Raw genomic sequence first — 27,621 nt, 5'->3', positions numbered from 1 at the left:
AAATTCTATTTCAAGCAGGGTGCAAGGCCACCAAATTCAAGTGCAGTTTCTTACCACTTCAAGCAGGGTGCAAGGCCACTAAAGACAGCGAGTCGAGACCTCTCCCTCCTCCATCTTGCAGAGACTGAGCCACGCCCACACTTCTGGGTTTTATTGTCCCTCCCCCCCCCTCCCACCAGAAGGGGCGTGGCCTTCGTGGCATGATTGACAGGTGAGAGAATCTCAACATTTTTTAAACACTAATAACTCTTTTACTTTTCAACAATGGGAAAAGTTTTCAGCACCTGATGAGCGGAGGGGGACTGAGTAAGATGGCCAAAAATCACAGCTATATGTGGTAGCGTTTTTTCTAAAAGTCAAGATTAGCCTTAATTATATAGAAGGCAAGGCAGATTTAATTAGGCAAGGCAACTTTAATTAGGCAAGGCAACTTTAATTAGGACAGGCAACTTTAATTAGGCAAGACAGCTTTAGCATTTCCAAACCAAAGGCAACACAGCTTTAGTATTTCCAAACAATATTTTCAAACCACATTAAGGGCACTGACAGGTCAGTAAAACCACTCACAGTTTAGTAGACATGTGCTCAGTGTTATTCACAGCTCAGACTGAGAGACGTGACCCTCTTGCTCCCCATCTTGCAGAGACTGACTGAGGCACTCAACATTTTCCGGGTTTTATAGTCCCTCCGGAAGGGGCGTGGCCTTCAGGAGAGAGAATCGCAACATTTTTTAAACAATAACGACTCTTTTATTTTTCATCAATGGGAAAAATCCTCTTGTCCTGCGCAGCGAAGGGGGACTCGAAGTAAGATGGCCAAAAATCACAGCCGTAAGTGGCAACGTTTTTTCTAAAATCAATATATAGAACCACAGGAAGTAGTCAAGATCAGACTTTTAGTAATATATAGATGAGGCAAAATATTTTCTTTCAAAAGAGAATTGTTAAGATTTGCAACTCTCTTCCTTAAAGGATAGTGGAAGTAAAGTCTGTAAATAAGATTATGGTAGATAGATTGTTAAGCTATCTACTCAAGCAGAATGGTGGGCTGAAGGGCCTGTTTCTATGCTATATCTCGAAACTCTACATTGGAGTTTAAGTATCAGTCAGATGAGCTATGATCTTATCAAATAGTGGTGTAGGCTCAAGGGGGCAGATTGGCCTACAGCTGCTCCTATATATTGTCTTATAACCAATATAACAATTGGATTAGTTTGTGTTTCTTTCTAGCGTCGCATTGGCATCTCAAGGATTCTTATGCACACGCACAAATGTCTCTGTGGAGCTACTGCAAGCTAACTATAATTGTATAAGATATCAACAAGCTATATCACCTAATATGACCCAATATGACCTAATCCAAATTCCCACTGAATTTAGCTTACAAAGCCATTTAAGAAATGTAAACGTGAGCCTCAGTCATCCCCACACCCATTGCGGTAAGTACAGTTTCCCTTTAGTTTGAAATAGTTTCACTTTAGTTTGCTGGTGAGTGAGAAAGTGATCTGTTGTTGATAACTTTCACAGATGTTTCCTCCACTATCCACTGACAAATTCTATCCTGCACCTCAACACAATGGCCATTAAAAACTGGCAGTCTATTGTTTTCCATACTGCTTTTGCCCATGCGGGGGGTGAATAAAGGAATACCTTGGCCGACTCTTGCATTTTAACACGTTTCTATTGGAATAAAGAACTTTGAAAGAAAGCCAAGCATATTTATTTCTTTAGTTTCTATATTTTACAGCGAGGGTTTTCCATTGCATCACTTGATTCCATCATTCTCATGCAGCTCTCTTTCTGAATGAATTTGTGTGTTACATTTTCAAATGTTGCCCTGAATAGAAACAGAAACATAGAAAATAGGTGCAGAAGTAGGCCATGTCGCCCTTCAAGCCAGCACCACCATTCAATATGATCATGGCTGATCATCCAGTATTAGTACCCCGTTCCTGCCTTCTCCCTATACCCCTTGATTCCTTTAGCCCTAAGAGCTATATCCAACTCATTCTTGAATACATCCAGTGAATTGGCCTCCACTGCCTTCTGTAGCAGAGAATTCCACAGATTCACAACTCTCTGGGTGTAAAGGTTTTTCCTCATCTCAGTCCTAAATGACCTGCCCCTTATTCTTAAACTGTGACCCCTGGTTCTGGACTCCCCCAAAATGGGAAACCTGTCCAATCCCTTAGTAATTCTATATGTTTCTATTATCCCCTTTCATCCTTCTAAATTCCAGTGAATATAAGCCCAGTTGATCCATTATTTCCCACCATCCCAGGATATAACATGGTGAACCTACGCTGCACCCCTCAATATCAAGAATATCCTTCCTCAAACTAGGAGACCAAAACTGCACACAATAGTCCAGGTGTGGTCCCACCAGGGCCACACTGGTATGGCAATGGGGGAAACAAAGGGGACAACAATCTCATCAGGCCACAACATTTATATCAGGCGAATGGACTAACTTCAAAGATTGAGAAGGAAAAATGTTATGGAGCAAAGAGGTTAAGATTTGTTCCGATATTGGACAGAAATTATTTTTAATCTCCAGCACGCTATTTTCATTGGGTGGGGACGATACTGGGGTGAGTAAAATTATTTCCCTTAACTCTCTCCCCCCCACCCACAACAGACTAAGAATAAAAAACGTTGTCATCATTTCACAATTAGAATTTAAACAGTTTTGACAGTGACAAGAAATCATCACACTACATGGTGATAAACTCTATATTCTCAATCAGTCTTTGATTCTATTTCCGGTCTGATATTGGCAGTTTTCACTACTTATCCGTTTCCCCATTAATTATACAGCGCTCTTTAACGGTTGTGTTTTTCTAACAAATTTAAAGTGTGAGCATGGAAGTTATCGGCAGGTGTGACATAAAGCCAGACCATTTAACCTCTGCAGGCCTCCAGTCCCCTATGAGTCACATATAATTTATGACCACCACAGGTCTACCTCTGATCTGAGAAGCCTCTCCTATAAACTTTCACAGGAACAAAGTTTTTTCCCACTTTTGTCTCGAGAGAGCATTTCCTAGACTGTGGGAGGGGTTCGGGGGAGGGAAGGGGGGAATTGTTGGTGGACAATGTAGTGGGAATTAAGCCTTGCTACAAAGTAAACAGCTGCTTTCAATGCCTTCCCCCCTATAATCTGAAACCCCTGTTGCAGTGCACCGGCACAAAAACTTGCTTTGCCTTTGTTTTTCTTAATTGTGTGTGATGACTTGATTCTCATGGGATCGACAGTTCCCACCCCCAGCCTACATGTATTCAGTGAGTTCCTGAATTTGCAATGTCCCAAAGGCCTAACAGGCACTGTAATATACAATAGGTTCATAATAATTACTTAAAACTTTGTCCAAAATAGCCATTTTCTTGTCAATGTGACTATATCTTAAATGAAAAAACAGAAGTCAAACCTATGTCTCTATATTGCTGTACCCTACAGTGAGTTTTCTTTATCTGAGTTGAAAAGCATCATGTTTTGCGTTATTTTAGCTTTTGAATCCTAGTGTATGCGGACATAAATATTCAACCAGATGGGAAGTATTTTGAAGACTGTTAATATACAACAAATGGATATTTACTCGGCTCGCCCACACAGACATTTCCCAACAGAAAGAAATGAAAACTGGTTTTTATATTGCATTTCATTACACTCCAAAATGCTTTCCAACCAAAGCAGCATTTTAGAAGCGTAGCCAATATTATAATTGCAGGAAATATGGCAGCCAATTTGTGCATGGCAAGCTCCCACAGGTGCATCGGAACATATTGTACTTGTGTTTTCTTTCTCTTCTTGTATACGGTGACTCGTGGCAGGGTATTTTTGTTTAGTTTAGTTTAGAGATACAGCGCGGAAACAGGCCCTTCAGCACAATTTACAATGTTACCAAGCCAATTCTACAAACCTGTACGTCTTTGGAGTGTGGGAGGAAACTGGAGCACCCGTCGAAATCCCACGCAGGGCACGGGGAGAATATACAAACTCCATACGGACAGTACCAATATTCAGGATCGAACCTGGGTCTCTGGTGTGCTGTAAGGCATCAACTCTACTACTGCACCACATTATTTAGATATTTGACTGACCAATTTCTGCATCTGTTCTTGAAACTGATGATTAGCATTTAGATACTGTACTGATAACTCTAACCTCTCTTTTTTGAGGCTTTACAGATGCTTGAACAGCCATGAAAGTAGCCAGATGGCAAAATTCTTTTGAAAATTAAAAACCTGCAGATGTAGGAAATCTAAACCAAAAGAAAATAAAATGCTGGAAACACTTAGCAGGTTAGGCAACACCTGTGAAAAGAGAAACAGTGTTCAACTTGAAATATTAACTGTTTCTATTTCCACAGATGCTACCTGACTTGCTGAGCGTATGTGGCAATTTCCTTTTGATCACATGAGCATCAAGGTACAAAGTGCCCTCCCCTCCCTCTCCTCAAATAACTTGGCTTCCTTACCATGATTTGCCTCTAATTTCAGTTAATGTCAGAAGCAAACAAAATTTAAAGGAAGAGCAGTTCGCACTGGGACACCACATGGACAAAACCATCTCCAATTACCTTTTTTGATTTCTTACAATGTCCTGGGAAGTCATTCAGCCCATCCAATTTATGCTGGCTCACAGCAATCCCATTCCACCACTTACTTCCCTATAGCCCGTGCACTTTTCCATATTCATCAATCCTAACCCAATTTGTACAATAGACATTTTACTATAGTCAATTAGCCTACTGACTAGTACATTTTTGAGATGTTGAAGGACACTGGAGCACCTAGGCAAACCCACATGGTCACAGGAAGAATGTGCAAGCTCCACACAGATCTCACTGGCAGTCAGGCTGCACCAAGGAGTTAATTTGGAACGTCACCTTCTGATGCTTCTTGGTGGTACATTGCTCGAATCCTGATCAAAACATGAAGAAAATTTGTAATGATCTCACTAATGCCTCCGTGCTCACCAAATGTTAAAATCTGCAGCCTCAAGGGGATTGGTACTTCACAGTTGTGTCTTGTCTTATTCAGATTGAAGAACAGAAGCAACCTGCCATCTCACAAATAATTCCCCAAGCTTCCACATCAAACGATGCCTTGGATAGAGCTAATTCGCAAAACAAAATTAAACGTCAAGCTTCAAGTAAGCACACAATTTTATTCTCTGTTTATTCTCTTGAAATCTTATTGGATCTTGACTTCATTAAAATATGGAAAAGTAATTCTGTATATTGACCAACTCTTTACTTAAATGTTTGAATAGGCGAGTTAATTCATTTTGATTGTTGTTTCATTATGCAAGTTGTTCCTAATAGAAGGAATTCCTATTGGATGCCCAGGAGTGCCACATTATATATGGTTCAGCAGGAAAAGGCTCTATCACCAAGACTGAGATGAGAAAGTCATTGTAATGGGCTAAACAACTTTATTTGAGATTGTTTCTGCCCAAGAGGTGGCACGGTGGCGCAGCAGTAGCCTTGCTGCCTTACAGAGCTTTCAGCACCAGAGACCCGGGTTCGATCCTGAGTACAGGTGCTGTGTGTACGGAGTTTGAATGTTCTCCCCATGACCGTGTAGGTTTTCTCCGAGATCTTCGATTTCCTCCCCCACTCCAAAGACGTACAGGCTTGTAGGTTAATTGGCTTTGTATAAATGTAAATTGTTCATAGTGTGTAGGATAGTGTTAATATTTGGGGATCGCTGGTCGGTGCAGACTCGGTGGGCCGAAGGGCTTGTTTCCGTACTGTATCTCTAAACTAAACTAACCTAGGAGAGAGAGTAAACTATGGTGTATCAAAGTAAATGTTCATAAGACATAGGAGAATAATTAGGCTCTTCAGCCCATCGAGTCTACTCCGCCATTCAATCATGACTGATCTATCTTTTCCTCTCAACCCCATTCTCCTGACTTCTCCCCGTAACCCTTGACACCCTTACTAATCAACAACCTATCGGTCTCTGCTTTATTATTATCCATATGTTAGCTTGAGTCAAGGCAGAAGTTTAAGTTTGCTCTGTCCCTTTAATAGAGACTTTTTAATATAATGGGCCTGCATCAGCAGAGTTCAAAATATAAAATTAAAAGTAAATTAAATTTCTATCAATTAGCAGAATCAACATTACCAACAGTAGAATTGTAAATAGCAACACAAGTGCATTGACACTGATTCGAGAGGCACTGAGCTTAGCTTCCAATTCAAAGAATGTTGATGTTCTCAGGGTAGTGGTAAAGCTACACTTTGCTTGCTGGTTGTGGCTAGATTTCAGGGCAGTGCCTTAACACTGCAGTTAAATATCATCATTACAGATACATTCAGGAAAAGATAAGGCTGTTCGCATGGATCCTCGATTGATTACCATGACGAGTCCTTTGGGACCAGGAAATACAATTTATTACAAGAGAATAGTGTTAATTAGGATAGTTTATTTGTTTACTCAGACTGAGCTGCAATATGTAGTGGGCCAATAGGATTTTGTGTCATTTCTAGATTTATATAACTAATTATTTAGCTACACTTGAAAATAAACTTCTATTGGGTATAGCCTTGAAGAATTACTCATTACTGAGTTCCATTCACTCTATTGTGCCTGTGCCAGGTCTTTGGAAAAGCTGCCTTTCTATTTCTTGTTTTGATTCCTGCTTCCACTGATGACCACGGCAGGCCTGGAAAGAGTGAATGAGGAAAGGATGTTTCCACTAGTTGGAGGGGCTAAGACCAGAGGCCATAGTCTCAGAATAAAAATACCTAACTTTAGAAAAGAGATGAGAAGAAATGTTGATACTCAGAGGGAGGTGAATCTGCGGAATTATTTGCCACAGATGGCTATGGAGGCCAAATCAGTGGATATTATTAAGGAGAATGACAGATTTGTGATTAGTAAGGATATCACGGGTTATGGGGCGAACGCAGAAGAATAGGGTTGAGAGGGAAAGATAGATCATACATGATTGAATGACAGAGTAGACTTGATGGGCCGAATAGCCTAATTCGGCTCCTAGCACATATGAACATGAACTATGAACTGTGCAAGTCTCCTGCCTTCTCTCTACGCATAAAAGATATATAGTACTCATTTTATACGCCTTGGATGTACCAGAGGGTATTGTGGTAATCCAATCTCACAGCTGAATCAACTGAGCTACCAGATAGTCAAGAAAGCAAATCCTTATAGAAATAGGAGAAAATGTTTTGGTATAAATAAAACCATTTGTGAAAACATGAAAGGGTAGCTCAGAATAGGAGTTGCACTCATCACTCAGTCCCAACTGTCACTGAGCCAAAGTCAGTGTTTACTGCAGGATTCAAACATTTGAGCCCACAGATGTGCTCAAGCCACTTTCATTTCCTGTGGCCACACTGCCGTCATCACATGGTGACAAGGTGCTGAGATTAAAAGGTAGTTTGACACCAGGACCTGTGTTAACACCAGTGGCACAGTGGCAGCTCCACGTACAGCTGGTGAGCTCGCTCGCCATAGAGGAGTTCTATTCCAAACCTATTCGCTGTACTCAGAAATTCAAGGGCAACCATACAATGCAGGGGTAAATCCTCTTCCAAAATCTCTGGGACACATTTTCTCCCTTGACAGAGAAAGTATCAAAATGGATACAAAGGGCCAATACAAGTGCACAAAAGATAATTTCACTTTTGTAAGCTTGTTAATAACTATTTAAAGCAAAACATGAGTAAACAAACAGCTCAATTAATGTTGTATTTATAGCCTCTGAAAGCTGTGATATGTCAAATGAGATATTATGATTACTCTAATAGAGAGCTGGTATAATTTGTTGCTTTCCACAACAATAGCAATGGTAAAGTCATTTAATTTGAAGCTGAGTCAATGGAAATGCTTGATTATTAATCTGCACAACTGCTCATCAATAATTCATTAATTTGCATGTTTGATTTCCCTTAAACTTAGCAATATAAATAATAATAGCCTCAAACCGTTCTCTCACTTTCCTAGATCATTTTAATTCAGATTCGTAGATGAATGGAACTATTATTAATTGAAGAAAAATATTTCACTGTACATAAAATGCTTGCATGTAATTTGCAACATGACTTGGGATAAATTAGCATCATAAACATTTGTTTTGCATGTGAATGATAAGAATCTTGTTGAATTGATGGGTCTCTAGTTAATACTAAAGACAAAATTATTTTATGTTGGTCATTTCTTTTAAGTTTTTAAAGCAAAACACATTGGAGAATTCAACTGATTAATATTGAATGCCACCCATTCTTCAATGTATGCATCTTACCTATTACTTACTAACCATTTTGCTAATAATTCACTAAACACAGGAATTAATTTGCTTATATGATGCTTTGTAGAATGTAAAATATTCCAGTGACTAACTGAAATTGTGGCTCTATCAGATTGCTCACTTACTGTATTTGTTAGCTACTATTTGTTAGATGATCAGCCATGATCACATTGAATGACGGTGCTGGCTCGAAGGGCTGAATGGCCTACATCTGCGCCCATTGCCTATTTTCTATTGCCTATTTTTCTATTTTGTTAATGTATCTCTGCTAAATTAAGTATGCTCGATTCATGGCTTTCAAGGTTTCTCTTTCTATATTTGTCTAAAATCTTTTCCTGTTGATGTACACCCTCTCCTCTCACCTATCTAAAATTCCCAAAAAGTTAGCCAGTTAGTTAGACCATGATCAGACTATAAGTATGTGCACCGTCCTTGGCAAATAAGAGGCGTATTGCACATCACAATCAAAATCAGTTCACAATCAGTCCACAATCAATCAAAATCAATGGTCAGATGGCCCATCTGTAGCGTAATTCCATTCTTATTTCTCAGATGCGAATCAGTCTAAATATGGGAAGACTCGGGCCGAAGAAGATGCAAAGAAATGGTTGTCTGAACAGGAATCACTTGAGAGTCAGAAGGATTCAATACGTAAAGAACTGACGCAACTCCGAAAAGAGAAGAAAGAGTTCCGTAGAGCTCTGAAAGAATGTATAGGTATATCTTCAAATCTACTTTATTAAATGTGGAATTATGCAGCCTACACAACGTTACATGGATGGTGGAATAATTCACTTAGAAAATTACAGTTTTAGTTTTGTACTATTTCTCTCATAAGAGAAGGGGGTCATTGGCCCATTGTGTCTACAAGCAATCCCTTCAATCTCATTTCCCAACACGTATATCCAGGTAGCCTATGCTCTCCAACAAACCCATCAATCACGCTTTGGTTGTTCTACCACTTATGTACACTAAGGGCAATTTACAGTCACCACTTCACATAGGAATTAGTTTATCTTTTAGGAGATGGGAAGATATCTGTACATCTTGGCGAAACCCACACAGTCGCAGGGAGAACTTGTCAACTCCACCCCGACCGTACCCAAGGTCGGGATTAACCCTGGGCTGTTGGTGCCTTGAGGCAGCGGCAATACCACCTACATCATTATGCCACCTTAAATAGATATTCGTATAAGGATATTGCATTTTTTTTAAAGTGAGTATTTATAGGCTCACTATGTTGCAATTGAATCAAACATTTGGGTATAAATTAGCTTCAATTAAACTTAATTATACGCCAAAGTTATGATGAATACATTAGGGCACTGTGTAATTAATGTATACAGCATATTTGACCTTGAGAGAATATTTGCATACAATTTCAGTTTTTCTTCTTGTTTTCATTTTGTTCCAAGAGTGTAGCAGCTTGATACAAAAGAAAGGAAAAATATGAATCAGTATGTCTCCAATAACTTAATAAATTGACCTGTGGTGAAGGGGATAAAAAGTAGAAGAGAAGCAAGAAGGACCCATGTTCAATCTCTGGTTTGTTTTAAGATACCTGATTTTATGTAATCCAGCTCCATCTTTCCCAGATTAGTAAATGGAAATATCATTGTCTCCACTACTGAAATAGTTAATATACTCAAACGTGACATTGACTTTAGAGTTCAGTTTAGTTTATTATCACATGTACCGAGGTACAGTGAAAAGCTTTGGTTGCGTGCAGTCCAGTCAGCGGAAAGACAATTCATGATAACAATTGAGCCATGTATAGATACATGATAAGGGACTAACGTTTAGTGCAAGGTAAAGCCAGTAAAGTCTGATCAAAGATAGACCGAAGGTCACCAATGAAGGAGATAGTTGTTCAGGACTGCTCTCTAATTGTGGTAGAATGATTCAGTTGCCTGATAACAGCTGGGAAGAAACTGTCCCTGAATCTGGAGGTATGCATTTTCAAAAAGTTGGAAACAGGCCTTTCAGCCCACCGAATCCACGCCAACCATCGATCACTCATTCACACTAGTTCTATGTCTTCCCACATGTTCATCCATTCCCTACATACTTGGGACAATTTTACAGAGACCCATTAATCTACGAACTTTGCACATAGTTAGGATATGTTCTTACAACATGCACTGGACAGATGTTTAAATTTGCCTGCGGATTTGCATTCAAAATTTAAACATAAACATTAACCAAAGATGTCGAACAGTTCTTGACCTTTGAGTTTTGAGAAGTGGAAAGTTTACACAGAGTGTGGTAAGGGCCTGAATCAGGCTACCAGAGATGGTGATAGAAGTAGATATGATAGTGGCATTTAAGAGGATTTTGGATAGTTACATGAATATGCAGGTAATTGGGGGGGTGGGGGGGGGGGGTTAACGATTGTGTGCAGAGAGAAGGGATTAGTTTAATTTGACATCAAGTTCGTCACTGACAATTCGGGCTGAAGGACCTGTTCCTGTGCTGTACTGTTCTGCGTTGTGTGTTTGAGATGCTTTTTCCTAAAGCTTCTATTGCCATCTGGTGGTTAACAACAGCAGGCACTGTACATCTCACAAAGAGAACTGTATCTCAGATGAAATACAAAACAGTGGTTCCATTTATCAGTTTAGGTTGATGCAATGGATACTGAGACAATTTGACAGATAGCTATCCGATTACTTAAGATTTAAGAAGGAGGATAATTGGTTCTGGACCAATTAAAGAGTAGTCAGCTTAATGTCAGTGGTAGGAAAAATAATAAACTCTACATAATAAGACAATAGACATTTACATTTTTTGGCTAGAAATGTAAAAATATAATAAAATAACCATGAATTTCCAGGAGAAAATCTTGTTTGCCTAATCTTACTGAATTCTCAAGTTATTATAGAGAGTTGATCTATAGGATGTCTATGGTAGTACCGGCCAAAGTTGTCAGGTTAACAGTTACTTATTAAAATAACCAGGATTTTTTCCAGAATAGGCAAAAATAAATAAATTGAAGCAGAATGGTGCAACCAGATCTGTGGAGAGAATGATCAAAATGAGAGGTTACCAGAAAATTTTAAATTTAATATTGATTACTGATGGCTGCAGAGTAGCCATTTATAAAAGGTAGGTGCTGTGCCTTGAGATTATATTAGATATCCTTGGGGAAATGCAGTGGTCACATTGGGAGGACTCGAAGAATTAAAGCGATTGATAACTGGAAGCTTTGTGGACTGGCTGGACATTGTTTTACTTTATCGTTTTGCTTTTCCAATAAACTTCACACAATAGGACACAAAGTGCTGGAGTAAATCATCGAGCCAGGCAGCATCCCTGGATAACATGGGTAGGTGATGTTTCAGTTTGTTTCAGTTCAGTGATTAAGGGCCTCAACACGAAATATCATCTATCCATGTTCTCCAGAGGTGCTGGCTACCTAACCCGCTGAGTTACTCCAGCACTTTGTGCCCTTTTGTGTAAACCAGTATCAGTGGTTCCTTGTTTTGGCATTTTGACAAACTCCATACAATGTCCATTGTTCACTATGCCAATTTCATTTAAGCACAAAATAGTTTTTTTGTATATTTCAGCTAATGAAGATGCAGCACTATCAACATGTACAACATTGGAAAAAACAAAAAAAGGTAAACAAAAGTTTAATTTAAAACAAATAAGAGTCATAAGTTCATAGTTGAACAGAATAGAAAGAGGCCTTTCAGCCCACCTGGTCTATGCAGACCATCTATACTAATAGTACTTGCCTCCACCAAATTCCATATCCCTCTTTACCTTGCTCATTTGAGTACTTGCCCAGATGCCTCTTAAATATTGCTACTGTTCATGCGTCTGCCATCTCTACTGGAAGATTATTCCAGACTTGTGTGAAAGATTTACTCCTCAGATCCCTTTTAAACCCTTCCCCTCTCACCTTAAACCTACCTCCTCCAGTTTCAGACATGGGAACATTTTATATTTCTGTCATGTCACCTCTTTGGCTCAATAAATAAATTCTAGTAATAAATCCTCAATAAAAACATAAATATATTTATGAGAGTCATACAGAGTGGCCCAAGTTGCCCACGCCTATCAACAGGCCCCATTTACACTAGTTCCACCTGCCAGAGCTTGGCCCATAACCTTAAAACCTACCTCCTCCAGTTTCATTAACATGGGAACATTTTATATTTCTGTCATGTCACCTCTTTGGCTCAATAAATAAATTCTAGTAATAAATCCTCAATAAGGAAATAAATATATTTAGTGTTCATTGCCATGAGTCATGAGAGTGGAAAATGCATCCTATCCATTTCCCCAAGATTTTTGTCTCCGTCACTGAGAAGAAGATCCCGTTTTCTTTTGTTCATTATCAACAAGGCATCTTTCCCATCTTATACTATGCCTTGCCAGCTCTTTGCCTGAGCAGAGATGGCCCATAACAAAGAACCTGTTTATTATAATTAATTTCAACAACCAGAATGCAGAAACCATCTGCCTGTTTACCTATCCCCATACTAAACCCATTCTCTTAAACGTCAAATTAACCATATAACATTGTGAAAACATCTATTCAGTGAACACAAATTCCCCTAAACCTGCGAAGTAATCCAAAAGAATCCAATTTATTTTAAATGGCTGCCTCCACCACCTTCATGGAAAATACACAGCTACCACTCTCTGAGTAAAGATAAGGACCCCTAAACTTCAGTCCCTTATTCCAGTGTCCCCTTGCTGCACCAGTGGGAAAAGCTTTTCCACGTCAACTCTGTCTATCCCTCTCATCATTTAAAAAACCTCTATCAAGTCATTGCCATGAAATGAAGGGAGGGACAAATGCATTTCTATCCATTTCCACAAGCACAACCATCTTTACCAATTTTTGTCTCCGTCACTGAAAAGAAGATCCCAGTTTTCTTTTGTTCGGAATGGAAAATAATTATCACATCAATGTTGCATCTTTCCTGACAATCTGCTGAAAGATGACATTGTAATCAAGAAATGCCTCTGCCAGCTCTTTCAGCTGCAGCCAGAGATGGACCCAAACAGATCCCTCACTTAATCTGACAAACAACCATCCACCAAAGGCTGGAGGTGAACACCAGAACCAACCATTGAAGAAGAGATGTCAAAGGCCTTACTGAAGTCCATATTGGCATCCACTGCGTTACCCTCATAATAACATCTTCATTAGTTAAACAAGACCTTCCAGGCACAAAACTAATCAGACCCTGTTTAATGCAGAAACTTTTCCATTAATGTGCCCACCACTGCCTGTTTACACTAGGTTTACTATCCCCATTTTTTAAACAATGGAACAACATGCGCAGTTCCCAATTCCTCCCGTTTCTAATGACATTTGCAGATTCTACCACTTCCCTCAATGCCTAGGGAATATCCACTCGAGGAATCACTTTTTAGCCAACCAGCTTCGCTTCTTTGTCATAGGGTTACAGGAGGAACCCTGGAGAAACCCATGTGATGACAGGGAGAATGTGAAACCTCCACACAGATAGCACCCATAAGTTGGCCTTTACTTGCCAAAGATCTTCTTTTAGCTTTTCTAATTTCTTTCTTAAGATTATGTTTACATTCTTTATACTCCTCCAGCACCTCATTTACTCCATGCTGCCTATAATTATTGTAAATCTCCCTCTTTTTCCGAACCCCTGTGTCCCCCGGAACCTGCAGAAAGGGTTTGGCCTAGATGGAGTCCCCAGCTGCATCATTATGGCCTTGCCTGACCAACTGGCAGGAGTATTCACAGACATCTTTAATCTCTCCCTACTTCATTCTGAGGGCCACACCTGCTGCTCAAAGACCACCACTATCATCCCGGTGCCAAAGTAAAGTAGGGTTGTGTCCCTGTTATAGGGTTACAGGAGGAACCCTGGAGAAACCCGTCCAGAATGTGCTCTCCACACACCCACCCATAAGTTGGCCTTATGAGAGGGAACTTCGACAGGGACAGTGCATGGAGTCCCCAGGTACATCATTAACTCCTGCAACTCAGGGTATTCACAGACTTTATCCACTTCATTCTGAGGGCAGTTACCACCACTATCAGTCCAGTGGTGCTAAAGCATGCCATCAGTTGGCTCCTCACCCCTATTATGAAACTTCGACAGACAGTGCATGGTGCTCATTAACTCCTGCCTCTGGGACAGACTTTATCCACTGCAGTTACAACAAGTCCATGGGCAGCATCATCTTGGCCCTCCCTCCTGAAACGTATGTATAAGAAGGACCCTGTACATTAGACTCTTGTTTATTGACTATAGCTCTGCCTTCAATACCAAATCCCAACCAAATTCATCCCCCAAACTTCTGGACCTAGGACACAGCAGATGACATTACCATAGTGGACCAGATCTCAAACAATGACAAAACAGAGATAGAGACAACATTGGTCATGAAAGCACATCAATGCCTCTACTTCCTCAGATAACTAAGGAAGTTTGGCATATCCCTAATAACTCTTACCAATCTCTACAGGTGCACTGTAGAAAGCATCCTGTCAAGATACATCACAGCTTGGTTTGGCAAAGCTCTGTCCAATACCGCACAAAATTGCAGAGATTTATGGATGAACCCCAGTTCATCACACAAACCAGCCTCTCCCCATCAACAAATTAGACACCGCCTATACTTCACACTCCCTCGGGAGAGCAGCCAACATCATCAAGGACCATTTACACCCTAGTCAGTTGCTCTTTTCCTCTGTAGGGCAGAAAATACATAAGCTTGAAGCATGTATCACCAGATTCAGGAACAGCTGCTGTTTGATCAGACTATTGAATGGACCTCCCATAAACTGAAGGTGTAGTCCTGATCTCCTAACCTACCTCATTGCGGCCCTTGTACTTTTTTTAAATCTGCACTTTCTCTGTAAATTATACATGTACAATTAAATATTACAATACTGTAACAATATATTGTGCCTGGCATTTCTGACAAATGCTCTGGCATTTTTCTCCTTCAATGGTTCAATGGTACTTTATTGTCACCTATGCCTAAGTACAGTGAAATTCCTATTTTGCCTACAGTTCAGTGACAATCCTACTATACATTGAGCAGACATATTAAGTACAAGAGTACACAACAGTAAACCATACTGAGTCAGTACATAAGAGTTACCAGGTTTCAGGCAATATCTTGGACCCTCCAGGTTCAAATTTATTTTTAAATGTAGGAGCCTTGACTTGGCCATAAAGTCACAATGTGCTGTAGTAACTCAACAGGTCAGGCCATCTCTGCCCAACATGGATAGGTGACATTTTAGGTGTCCCTTTTTCAAACTGCAACCATAGGGTCCCCTGTCCTGGCAACAGCACTTGATCAGAGTTGCAGGAGTCATCCTGGCTTGGCAAAGTGTCGATATCCTCTACAGCCACAGGACACGTACCTCCGATACGTCCGCTACTTGGAGCGACGCCTGATCTAACAGAGCTTCAGGCTAGTTCAGGGCCCCCTGCAGCCCACTCTGCCAACTCGACCACTCCGATGCTTCAAAATCAGCCCGTGAACATGCCGTCTCTAGCCTCCAGGCATTGCTCAGCCTTGTGTCGTGGAGCACCTCCCAATGCTGACACAGGGCACCTCCGTCAACCTCCAAGGGCGCAGGAGATGAGCACCAAGCCCAGTCACCGGCATTGGTCTTTTCTTCACTCTACCTCCGCTGCCATCTAGAGGTAGTTTTGCACTTCTTGTGTATGACTTGATTGTAATCATGTACAATATGATTTGACTGGATAGCATGCAGCCAATACGTTTTTCACTGTATCTCGGTACACATAATAATAAATCAATACCAATACTCACCGAGCAACAGTTTGCCTGTAGAGGCAGGTGGTAATGCACAGTGACTAGCATCATTAACACTTGCTCTCAATTAAGATTTTTTTGTGGAAGAAGGAAGAATATCAACAAGAATATAGAAAACTATTCATTAAATTTGGACTGGCATAATAGTTAAAGTCAGGCACACCCACTCTTAATTGTTGTAACCAAGCCAAACTAAAATATTTTGTGTAAACTACATCCATTCCTCTTTGGGACATTTCAATTTTCACTAAATCTTAGCACTAAAATAATTTGTTATCAGATAGATTGGAAATCCTCTTGGTTGGACATCTGATTCACTCATTAGTCTGGATTCGGAGAAGTTTACTCGTTCCCCCAACCCTAGCTTGTACCTCCGATAACAATACAGTAAATATATTATTTTTTGGTATACTACACAGTAGAGCTTTAGTAGAACATTTGTCAAGGTGATTAGGTACTTTATGTATTTAGTGCATTTCCCGAATTTCCCCGAAATTCTGTCATAATCCTCCATGCTAATGACCCACTTAGGTGATATAATTTACATGACTGACATTGTTCCCTTAATTTTCTTCTGCAAATATGTAGTGTAGTGACAGCACAGGCCATGACTGTAGGAGCGAATCTTTAGTGGTACAACGGTAGAGTTGCTACTTTACAACGCCAGAGACCCGTGTTCGATCCTCACCAGTGCTGTCTGTATGGAGTTTGTACGTTCTCCTTGTGGGCGTGTGGGTTTCCTCCATGTGCTCCAGTTTTCTCGCAAAGTCCAGAGGTCTGCATGTTTGTAGTTGGCTTCTGCAAATTGCCCCTGGTGTGTTGGATAGAACTAGTGTATGGGTGATTGCTGGTCGGCATGGAGTCTGTGGGGCGAAGGGTCTATTTCCACACTGTAGCTCTAAACTAAACTAAAGGACAAAAACCTCTCACTGCAAGGATCTACCTGGGCCACTACCAAAGCATCCAACAGGGAAGAATCCAATAAAATGGAGTGTTTCCCAATACATTCCTTTCTGGGATTCTAAAGACCCAAACGTTTACATTCGAAGTTCAGACGGCCACTTCTAAGGGTGGAAAAATGTGCCTTGCATCTTATAATGATTTAGAAAGAGGCCATTCAGCCTACCATGTCCAAAAAGCACTTCTGATTCCCATTTTACTCCTTATTTCTCTTGACTCTTACAACCTATTGTCTCTCATACCTGGCTGGCTACTGCCTTGATCACACCCCGCCTCCCCAATTCCCCCCACCCATCCCCCTTACCGATAGGTAAGATCTGCTTCAAAGAAAAGCCCAGTAGATTAAGCACTGGTTCTTTAGAGTTTCATGTGCAGGGTGAGCAGAAGCAACGGTTATGCTTCATGGTGGACCAAGGTTTCAAGGTCAGTTTATTGTCACATGTACCAGTTAAGGTACAGTGAAATTTGAGTTACCATACAGCCATACTAAGTGAAGAGCAACAAGACACAGAACCACATACAAGTTAACATAAACAACCACCACATTGGATTCCACATTCCTCACTGTGATGGAAGACAATAGTTCAATCCTCTTCTTCTTTGTTCTCCCACCGTCGGGGCAGTCAAACCATCCACAGTCGGGGCGATCAAAGCCCCCGCAGCTGGCGATCGTAGCCCCCGTCAGGCTGGTCGAAACTCCCACGTTGGGGTGGTCGAAATTCACTCCGTGGCATGGATCTCCCGAGTTGGCCTCTTCTTACCAGAGACCGTGGACTTCATGATGTTAAAGTCCACAGGCACCGCGGTTGGAGCTTTGATCCCCGGCAAAGGGATCGCATGCTCCATGGTTAAAGTCCCGCAGACTTCTGCGGTTTGGAGCGCCCTGTCGGTCTCTAGGAAAGGCCAGCAACACCACGATGTTAGGCAACAGTAGGGACGGAGATAGAATATATTGAAAACATTTTCATCTCCGTCGAGGTAAGAGATTGAAAAAAAGCTTCCCACCCTCACATACAACAAACCAAGGAACACTAAAACATACTTTTTAACACATACTAAAAATAATAAAAATAAGAAAGGACAGATAGACTGTTGGTGAGGGCCACTGCTGGTGGCGCCACCAGCCACTTTGGTCCAATGTACAATGTGTAATTACATCATAAATAATCAATACGAACATAGATGATCTGTTGAACCTTGTACACTTTGGCACCCCACATCTAACAGGTGTGGGCCACCATGTAGCATTGCCTCAGTGTGTATAGTGGGTCATAAAGTTACTAGGCCCCAAGTGTTTGCTAATCTTTAGTGAACATATTTAAACATCAAATGGATAATGCATGGCATAATGTATACATTTTTCATAGGTAAAAAATCTCAAGTTTACCTGGAGGAAAAAATACGAACACTGGAAGAAAAATGTAAAATTAAAGAGACGGAGCGGGTGGACTTGGAACTCAAGTTAACACAAGTAAAGGAGAATCTGAAGAAAGCCATTGCAAGAGGAGCAGAAGTTAGTTTATCTCTCGACTCTAAAGCAGAACCTGCTGCACAGGTACTTGAAAACAATTTACAGTACATACGGAAATAAGTTGCGAAAAGTACAACCATCAAACTTTCTGAATATAACATCTGTAGTCTTTAACATGTTCAGTTTAGGTTAGCGTCTTCTTTTGTCGATAGGAAGCCCATTCCAATGCCCAAGTTCAGACCTAAGTATTCTTAGTTTAGTTAAGAGGTACAGAGCAGAAACAGGCCCTGCAGCCCACCGGGTCCACGCCTACCAGCGATCTCCACAAATTAACACTATCCTACACACATTAGGGACAATTTTTACATTCACCAAGCCAATTTACCTACAAACCTGTACGTCTTTGGAGTTCAAGCACCAGTTTATGTTGCAACCTGAATTTTTGGTAAAGGGTTCTTTCAGATGGCAAGTGAATCTAATGTCCCAAATGCCACTTCAGCTGGCTATCTAAATTTCCATGATCCAATTGGTAATACAGCAGGAGGTTCTGGTCACAATGTATCTGCGTTTATTTACTCTAGTGGCGTGCAGTGCCAGGAATTAACTAAACCACTAGGTCATATGGCGGGCTGCAAAAACATGTGCATCTTGTTTATTTTACTCTCTTCAATTACTATGTGCACATCCATCATGCATTTACATCACACATCTACAAACATTACACTACTCTGCTGGACAACTGTCTTCATTCAGCATCAACAGAAACAGATGGTTCAGCCAACCATTCGTTCACCTCGGCATGTGAACAAATGACTTCCCCAAATTATTTTGTATAACAACTGTCTTTAAACGTTTATTTGTAATTCATCATATGAAGTGCTTTGAGATACAAGAAATGTAATAATGTATCATTTTAAAATCCATGTCCTTTGCTATGCAACAATGGTTCCAGTAAAATTGCACCATAAATTTGTGTTTGGCTTGTATACCATCATCAAACCAAGAACAAAATGATGCGATGCTTTTTCTTGGCAAATCAATGCCTGGCCACTTCCACAGTCAAACTGCATATCCCTTGCTTCCCTTAAATGCAAAAATATATTAATCTTGCTCTTGAAACCCAAACACAGCTCTCTGGGCTGCAGAGTTCCAATGATGTCCTATTAGTTTCACTGTCATTCTGCTTAGTTTCATTATTCTTACCCCCACATTATTACCTTTTCCACAGCCAACAATGGACTGTCATGGGCTTCACCTTTCCGTGATCCTTCTCGCTGTCCTTGATTTGTTCTTTTCATACCTTTCTTTTTTTTTGTTTTTTGTACCTTTTCATACCCCTCAATTCCCCCTCCCCTGACTCTCAGTCTGAGGAGGGGCTCGATCCGAAACGTCATCTATTCCTTTTCTCCAGAGATGCTGCCTGACCCGCTGATTTACTCCAACATTTTGTTTTTATCTCTGGTGTAAACCAGCATCTGCAGTTCCTTCCTTCACATTCAAAACCTTTTACAGGTCCTCTCCAGCTTATGAATGCCTGACTTGTACAGCCCATACATACAAACAAGCGTTTGGAAAGCAGGTTTGAATGCTTTGCTTCGAAGATGGATATGTACTTTATTTGAAATCAATACTGGAACATATTCACTGCCTGTGATATGGTCTGCTTTACATTGAGGGAAACATTCCAATCTGGGTGATCACTTTACAGGACCTCTTCATTTAGTGCCTTTCGACCACTTAATAATAGCTTCCAACATTTTATCACGCTCTGATATCAGGCCAACTACCGTAGTTCTGTTTTCTTATCACCTTTCACTTAAAATTCCAGATTGTGAGCCTGTCAAGTTGAGGAAATGTTTCTGCCGTCGGTCTCACACATTTTTCCAGTGTTTTTTTTCACTAAATTGGTTACGTATTTTAAGCACGTGATTACTTGAACTGCCTCACTCTTGTTGGACTTTTGTTTCAGTACGTTTTCAATGTTTTGTGTCTTGTCTAGTGAAGGCAAATGCAAATATTTGTTTAATGTCAGATGTTTCCTTAATTATATATAGAGCCCCATGTAGTACAGAAACAGGCCCTTTAGCCCATATAATCATCAAGTGTACATTTGCACTAATACTACACTAATCCCAATTGATTCTTCCCACATTCCCATCAATTCTCTCTCCAGATTCGCACCAACACTCTAGGAATAATTGCAGTGCCCATTTAACCTATTAACATGTATAGCTTTGGAAAATGGTTGAATCCCCTGGGGGGAAAAGCACATGGTTATAGGAAAAATGAACAAACTTCACACAGACAACACAGGACTGAACCCAGGTAACTAGAGTTGTGAGACAACCGCCATACCTGTGCCACCATACAATTTCCCCTGTCTCAACTTCTGAGGACTCCTGGCTTACTTTTGCCTCCTTCTTTCATATAAAATCTTTGTGGGTCTTTAAAATCTATTCTACATATTTCCTGCTTGTTTGCACTCATATTGTATTTTCAATCTCCTGCCCCTCATCATTTCTAGTTATTCTCTGCCAATTTTTGAAATCTTTTTCCTTAGACTCAATCACTGTTTTGACAACAAATAAGATATTTTCTTTTAAACTCATTATCCTTAATTCAGTTAACCATTCTTTTTATTTCCTTTTCCCCTGTCGCTCAGTCTTAAGAAGGTTCTCAACCCAAAACGTCACCTATTCCTTTTCTCCTGAGATGCTCTCTGACCCGCTGAGTTACTCCATCTTTTTGTGTCTATCTTCGATTTAAACCAGCATTTGCAGTTCCTTCCTACACAACAAAATTCCCAAAACAATCCCAAAAGATTTTATGACAATCCCAAAAGATATAATAAATACATAAGGGGGAAAAAGGTAATTCGAGAGAGAGTGGGACCTCTCAAAAATCAAAGCGGTCACCTCTGTGGAGATGGGCAAGGTCCTCAATGAGTATTTCCCCTCTATTTACCGAGGAGAAAGACAGTAGGACGGAGGAACTTGGGGCAGTCAATGGAAGTGTCCTTCGGCAGTCAGTTTTACTGTCAAAGAAGTACTGAAGGTACTATCGTGTATGAAGGTAGACAAATCTCCAGGGCCTGATCAGATATATCCAAGGATGTCGTGGGAAAGTAGAGAGGAAATTGCAGGAGCCCTAGTTCAAATTTATGAGTCGTCCTTAATTGCAGGAGAGGTGCAGAAGACTGGAGGGTGGCAAATGTTGTTCAAGAAGGGCGGCAGGGGAAATGCTGGGAACTTTTGGCCGGTGGGTTTAACATCTGTAGTTGGAAAGTTACTAGAGAGTATTCTGAGGGATAGGTTATGCAGGCATTTGGATGGGCAAGGGCTGATTAGGGATAGACAGCATGGTTTTGTACGTGGGAGGTCGTGTCTCGCAAATCTGCTTGCGTTTTTTGAAGATGTGACCAAAAAGGTCGATGAGGCCAGAGCTGTAGATGTTGTATACATGGATTTCAGTAAGGCATTCGACAAGGTTCCGCATGGTAGGCTGCTCTGGAAGATTAGATCGCATGGGATCCAAGGAGAGATAGCTGAATGGGTAGCAAATTAGCATCATGGAAGGAAGCAGACGGTGATGGTGGAAGGTTGCTTCTCGGACGGGAAACCTGTGATTAGTGGTGAGCCTCAGGGTTCGGTGCTGAGCCCGTTAGGGCAAGATTAGCAAGTTTGCTGATGATACAAAAGTGGGTGGTTTTGTAGATGGTGAAGTTAGTTGTGAAAGATTGCAGCAGGATTGGGATCGATTGGCCAGGTGGGCTGAGGAATAGTTGATGGAATTTAATACAGAGAAGTGTGAGGTGTTGCATTTTGCGACGTCTAACAAGGGCAGGAACTACATTTTAAATGATAGGTCTCTGGGGAGTGTTGTAGAGCAGAGGAATCTAGGTGTGCAGGTGCATGGTTCCTTGAAGGTCGAGTTGCAGGTGGATAAGGTGGTCAGAAAGGCTTTTGGCACATTGGTCTTCATCAGTCAGAGTATTGAGTATAAAAGTTGTGAGGTCATGTTGTAGTTGTATAAGACGTCGGTGAGACCGCATTTAAAGTATTGTGTTCAGTTCTGGGCACCATGTTATACAAAAGATATCGTCAAGCTTGAAAAGGTTCATAGAAGATTTACGAGGATGTTGCCAGGACAAGAGGGTCTGAGCTATAGGGAGAGGTTGAGTAGGCTGGGTCTCCTCTATTCCTTGGACCGCAGGAGGATGAGGGGTAATCCTATACAGGTGTATAAGATCATGAGTGGAATAGATCTGGCAGATGCACAGAGTCCCTTGCCCAGAGTAGGGGAATCGAGGACCAGAGGACATAGGTTCAAGGTGAAGGGGAAAAGATCAAATAGGAATCTGAGGGGTAACGTTTTCACAGAAAGGATGGTGGGTGTATGGAACAAGCTGCCAGAGGAGGTAGTTGAGACTGGGACTATCCCAACATTTAAGAAACAGTTAGACGGGTACATTGATAGGACAGGTTTGGAGGGATATGGACCAAGCGCAGGCAGGTGGGACTAGTGTAGCTGGGACATGTCGGCAAGTTGGCCCGAAGGGCCTGTTTTCACACTGCATCACTCATTATTCTTATAGCTCTCAAAGATCTTTAAAAAATGGGAAAAATCGGCAAAAATTCATAACTTGAATGGCCTGCCAAAAACATAGGTGGATGTTGATTGTGAAAATGCTTCTGTATCCTATTGAATGACTATGCTACTTTAAATCAGTGGATCTTTTACCAGAATAAAAGATCAAATAATTTCCCTGAGAAAATACAAGATGTTATGTCTCCAGTAGCATGGTTGCTAAAATGTGTTGTGCAAATGAGTCCCATGACAATCTTAGGCCTCACGTTTGACCTCCATGGTACCAATTTGCATGATCTTAACTGGAAGCAAGCTGAGGCAATGCAGTTAGTTAAAGCAGCTGGACTAAAGCTGGAAACGTTCAATTACCGGTCGGTCATTTGGGCTGGAAAATGTCCTTGTCAGAATTTTAGATAAGGATTGTTTCATATTTGACTACAATGCCTCTGAACTTTTTTTTGTAGACCACAGACACATTACCCGGTCTCACACCTGGCCTCGTGCAAGGTCCCTGAGGACTTTCATGGCCATACAGAACATACAGAAATGAAACTCAGCACTTGCAGGAGAAAATAGAAAAAATATTACAGTTTCGTGCTGCAGCCAACATCAGGTGCCGTAGAGTCACTGATTGGGAATCGTACAACCCAGAAACATGCTCTTCAACCCACCATATCCATGTCATCAGCACAAATCCCATTTACCAGCCTTCTACACATTGACAATTCAAGTGTTCCCTAGATACTACTTAAATGTTGTGGCAGACCCCATTTCTATCACCCATTCCAGGCAGTGTTTTCCGATTCTAACCACCCACTGGATGAAATACCTTCCTCCGATTCCTCACCCTGAACCTCGTCCTCCTTGCAATAAAATTATGTCCTCTAGTATTTGACACCTCTGTTGAGGGAAACTTTCTTATCATCTACCCCATGCATGTCCCTCATAATTTATCTCAAATTAGGTTCCCTTCTCAACTTCCTCCACTCCACGTTAGACATGCGCAGGCTCCCCAGTCTTCCCTCATAAATGAAACACTAAATCCTAGCCGGAAACCTGGTGAATCTCCTCTGCACCCTCTAAAGTATAAATATGTCCTTTATATGTGGTGACCAGAAATGCGTACAGGTTGCGGATTTTGTAAAATGGGAGTGTTTCAGTGCAGAAATGCATTTGGGACTCTGTGTGAAAGCAAATAAGTATTTAAGTCATCCCAGCAAACATGCAAGATAGAATTTTAGCCGCATTGGAGATGTTTTAAAGATAGCGTTTGAAACTAAGGAACTCTGACCTGAGATTGTGTAAATGAATGGTTTCATTAATGAAATACTGTCCTGTGTTTGCCATAGACTGAGAACAGTTACACAGAGCATCATTTCATACCAGTGAACAGTGCTTCGGAAAAGAGGAGAATTCCCTCCACAATACCCTCCAGTAAAGTGTGCGTTTTACAGAAAGCTAAGGTACCCACTTTGATTTCACAACATGTTCTTCGGTGAAAACAGATATGAACGTTTGAAAGTATATTAGTGAGATTTTTATTTTAAGCACAAGTTTTCAGTTAACAATTTCATGCTTTACCATTGCTCCAAGATTAGTGGAAAATAATGCACGCACAAGCTGATATATGACATATGTGATTGTGCATAATTTCATAAATCCACTATTAGTTTAAACCTACAGCACATTTTTCTGTAATGGAAAAGACTTCAGTGTGAGGATGAGATATGTTTTTATTATTTCCAAGAGTTAATACTGATGTTTCTCTGAGGACAAACTTATGTTGGTGAGTCAAATGTCTTGGAAAGATTTACATTCCCCACAGAAAACAGGAATAGTGAACTTCAAAACATTCCCCCATTGTTTAGCACTATTGTGAACCTTTTCTGCTGCAGCACTCCCCATTGCTTTAATCAATTTTAAATGATTCTTGTAGTGCATATATACGCGTAGCTTGTTAATATATTGCATACAGGATGAAAGAGAGAGATGTTTCCTGAATTGATACCATAATTAATTCAAAGTGGAACCCTAGTGTGAGAACAAGTGGCAGAATTACTCTGATTAAAACTGCATAAAACAATCAGCTATAAAGACAGATAAAATAAATGAACCTGTTACAAATCTAATATCACATTTCCTTTGTGTTTATGCCCATAGGAATGGGAGAAAAAGACAGGAACATGAAATGACCCAAGGAAGATGGAACATGAAATTATTTATTGTTGGAAAATGTAATAATTTCAGGATTTTATCAAAGCATGTTCATTTTCAAAAAGGGGGAATTGTTGGGTCCCTTCAGTTCAAGTAGATGTTGCAAGTCAGAGGGACATGTTAAGAAAGTAAAATGCTACAGGATGTGTGGTGATAACGGATTGGCATAATGTCTTGGATATAATACTTTAAATTCACCATGTGTCGCCAAATTGGATTGCTATAGCTTCTCATGACTATTATAAAGATAACTAGACTTTAATATTATTGCCCAGCAATAATATTGTGAGATTCAACTTTAAACTAGATTGCAGAAACACTGACTTTCTATTATACAAGCTGTGACTTAAATTACTTTTGCATTCTCAGGAGCAGCACTACTCAACTGATGGTCAAATCCAGTCCACTTGGACCAAGTAAAAGTCACTTGCCATACCATAGAACAACTATGCATGACACTCATATCGTAGTATTACACCATGACCCTGCACTGCAAGATCAATTACCATCTTTTCAACTCTGCCTTGACAGCTACAGGATGAGAAATATTCCTGATGGCCTGTACACAGTTCTGTGAAAGAAACTTCCTGCAGCCAATTTTGTCCCAGGCTAATGAATATGTTACATCATATTCTGCACTTACTGACCAAGTTGTACCTGCTTACTTTCACTATATTAATATCACGTTTTATCTGCATTTCCTTCACCCCAATGAGAATAGAATAATTTGCTTAAGTCCAATTATGTAACAAAATTGCATCAATATAGAACAGGCAACCCAGGTCACATTAAAAAAAAAAAAACTGAATCAAGAGAATTCTGATTTTTTTTTGATATTGAGTTCACCTGTAAAATAATATTGGTGGTGGGTGTAAGATGTACGGTTAAGGCTAGATAATAGAAATGTTTCCGAGACTTCAAGTTTCATGCTACATTATGTGATGGCCATATTTCTGCCATGTTTTGACCATTTTCCAATACTGCTTGGCAACAGTTTGCACTTTGTACAAAGATGGATGGTAAGATAATACTTTTACTTAAAATCCATAATTCAACAGAAGTCAGAATGTGAGAAATCATTTTCAGAATTATGACAACTTACAAATTCGAAAATGTCAATGTGAGAATGGATTTTCAACAAGATCTAGCTGTTAATACTCCATGCCAAACTATTTAGCTTTAATCTTGTTGAACAGATAAATGTTGAATATGTTTAAGATGCCACTGCACACAGATTAAATTGCAGCCTTCAAATATGACAGAATAATTTCTGACAACTGTAATTAGTTGTAATAAATGATAAATGACACAAATACATTTTCACAAAATATATTTAAACAAACTTTAAAACATGTTCATTAAAGATGCTGATTAAAGAGTCAAAATTTTCTTTAAAAAAATACACATTCCAAAAACAGCTCTCAAACAAGTGGAATTAATCTACAATTTCAATGTTAATATTTCAAAGAATGGCTGTAATTCTCCTCCTGGCTCTCAGCTCAGTTTTTCTAGTTACCTACGGGAAGCGTATAGCTTTCTGATAGTTTATTCATTTTATTCAATCATGTTGTTGTTATTTCTTTATTGTGCACATGTATATAATGAGAAGACAATGCTGCAGGATTTTGTTTGTCCCAATCTAAGACAATTTAATCAAGTATAATTAGATGGCCAGCAATTTTTATCTTGCAACAAAATACTGTTTAATTTGTAAGCACTTTATAAGGTTCTGCATGTATTTAAGGACTAATGAACATTTTGTTTTCTCATAATAACTTGATCTATGACCCAACGTTAATTATGTACACTCCCTACCCAATCCATAAAAATAAAAGTTTTGTATTAAGGAAATGTCAAAGCTGACTGTAAGTCTTTACTGCGCCCATTCCTCCTTTGAGGTGTGACTAGTTAACATAATTAGTCTTGCTAATTTGATTGGAGTCAGATTTGACATTTGGGGTGTTACATTTTTTACACCTCTGGATGGGTTAATGGTGCATAGAATGCTTTCCCATAAAGGGTGGATGAGCCAGAGCATATAAAAATAAACTGGAAATCTAGATTACTATTAACAAGAAAAAGTGCAGTGAATGGATGGAGTATTAGTTGCACAGAAATTGGGTTTGCCTTAGTTTAGCAGACTGCTCTTTATAGCACTAATGCACACGCAGCTCTCCAGGCGTAGAGGTGGCACAGTGGTGCAGCAGTAGAGTTGCATCCTCACAGTGCCAGAGGCCTGAGGGAAATCCTGCCTATGGGTGCTGTCTGTATGGAGTTTGTACGTTTTACCTGTGACCACGTGGGTTTTC

The 27,621-nt window shown here is 40.2% G+C and overlaps 1 protein-coding gene across 2 annotated transcripts in view; it reads left to right on the top strand.

The window, feature by feature from the left end:
• The window catches only part of LOC129701660 (actin filament-associated protein 1-like 1), a 165,456-nt gene extending 138,109 nt beyond the window's left edge, over nucleotides 1-27,347 (top strand). The window contains exons 15-20 of one of the 2 annotated variants that reach the window (XM_055642994.1): nucleotides 5,043-5,154; nucleotides 8,836-9,000; nucleotides 11,853-11,906; nucleotides 18,408-18,595; nucleotides 24,448-24,561; nucleotides 25,259-27,347. In XM_055642994.1, the coding sequence (XP_055498969.1) occupies nucleotides 5,043-5,154; nucleotides 8,836-9,000; nucleotides 11,853-11,906; nucleotides 18,408-18,595; nucleotides 24,448-24,561; nucleotides 25,259-25,285 (660 nt within the window). In that variant the 3' untranslated portion in view covers nucleotides 25,286-27,347. The remainder of the gene's footprint in view (nucleotides 1-5,042; nucleotides 5,155-8,835; nucleotides 9,001-11,852; nucleotides 11,907-18,407; nucleotides 18,596-24,447; nucleotides 24,562-25,258) is intronic. The other variant, XM_055642995.1, reaches the window with a different exon arrangement.
• Nucleotides 27,348-27,621: the final 274 nt, after the last annotated feature.

Source organism: Leucoraja erinacea, chromosome 11 (assembly GCF_028641065.1).
Source record: "Leucoraja erinacea ecotype New England chromosome 11, Leri_hhj_1, whole genome shotgun sequence".
Lineage (NCBI taxonomy): Eukaryota > Metazoa > Chordata > Chondrichthyes > Rajiformes > Rajidae > Leucoraja > Leucoraja erinaceus.
Note: the sequence above shows the minus strand (reverse complement) of the source record. Positions and strands in the feature narration are given on the sequence as shown.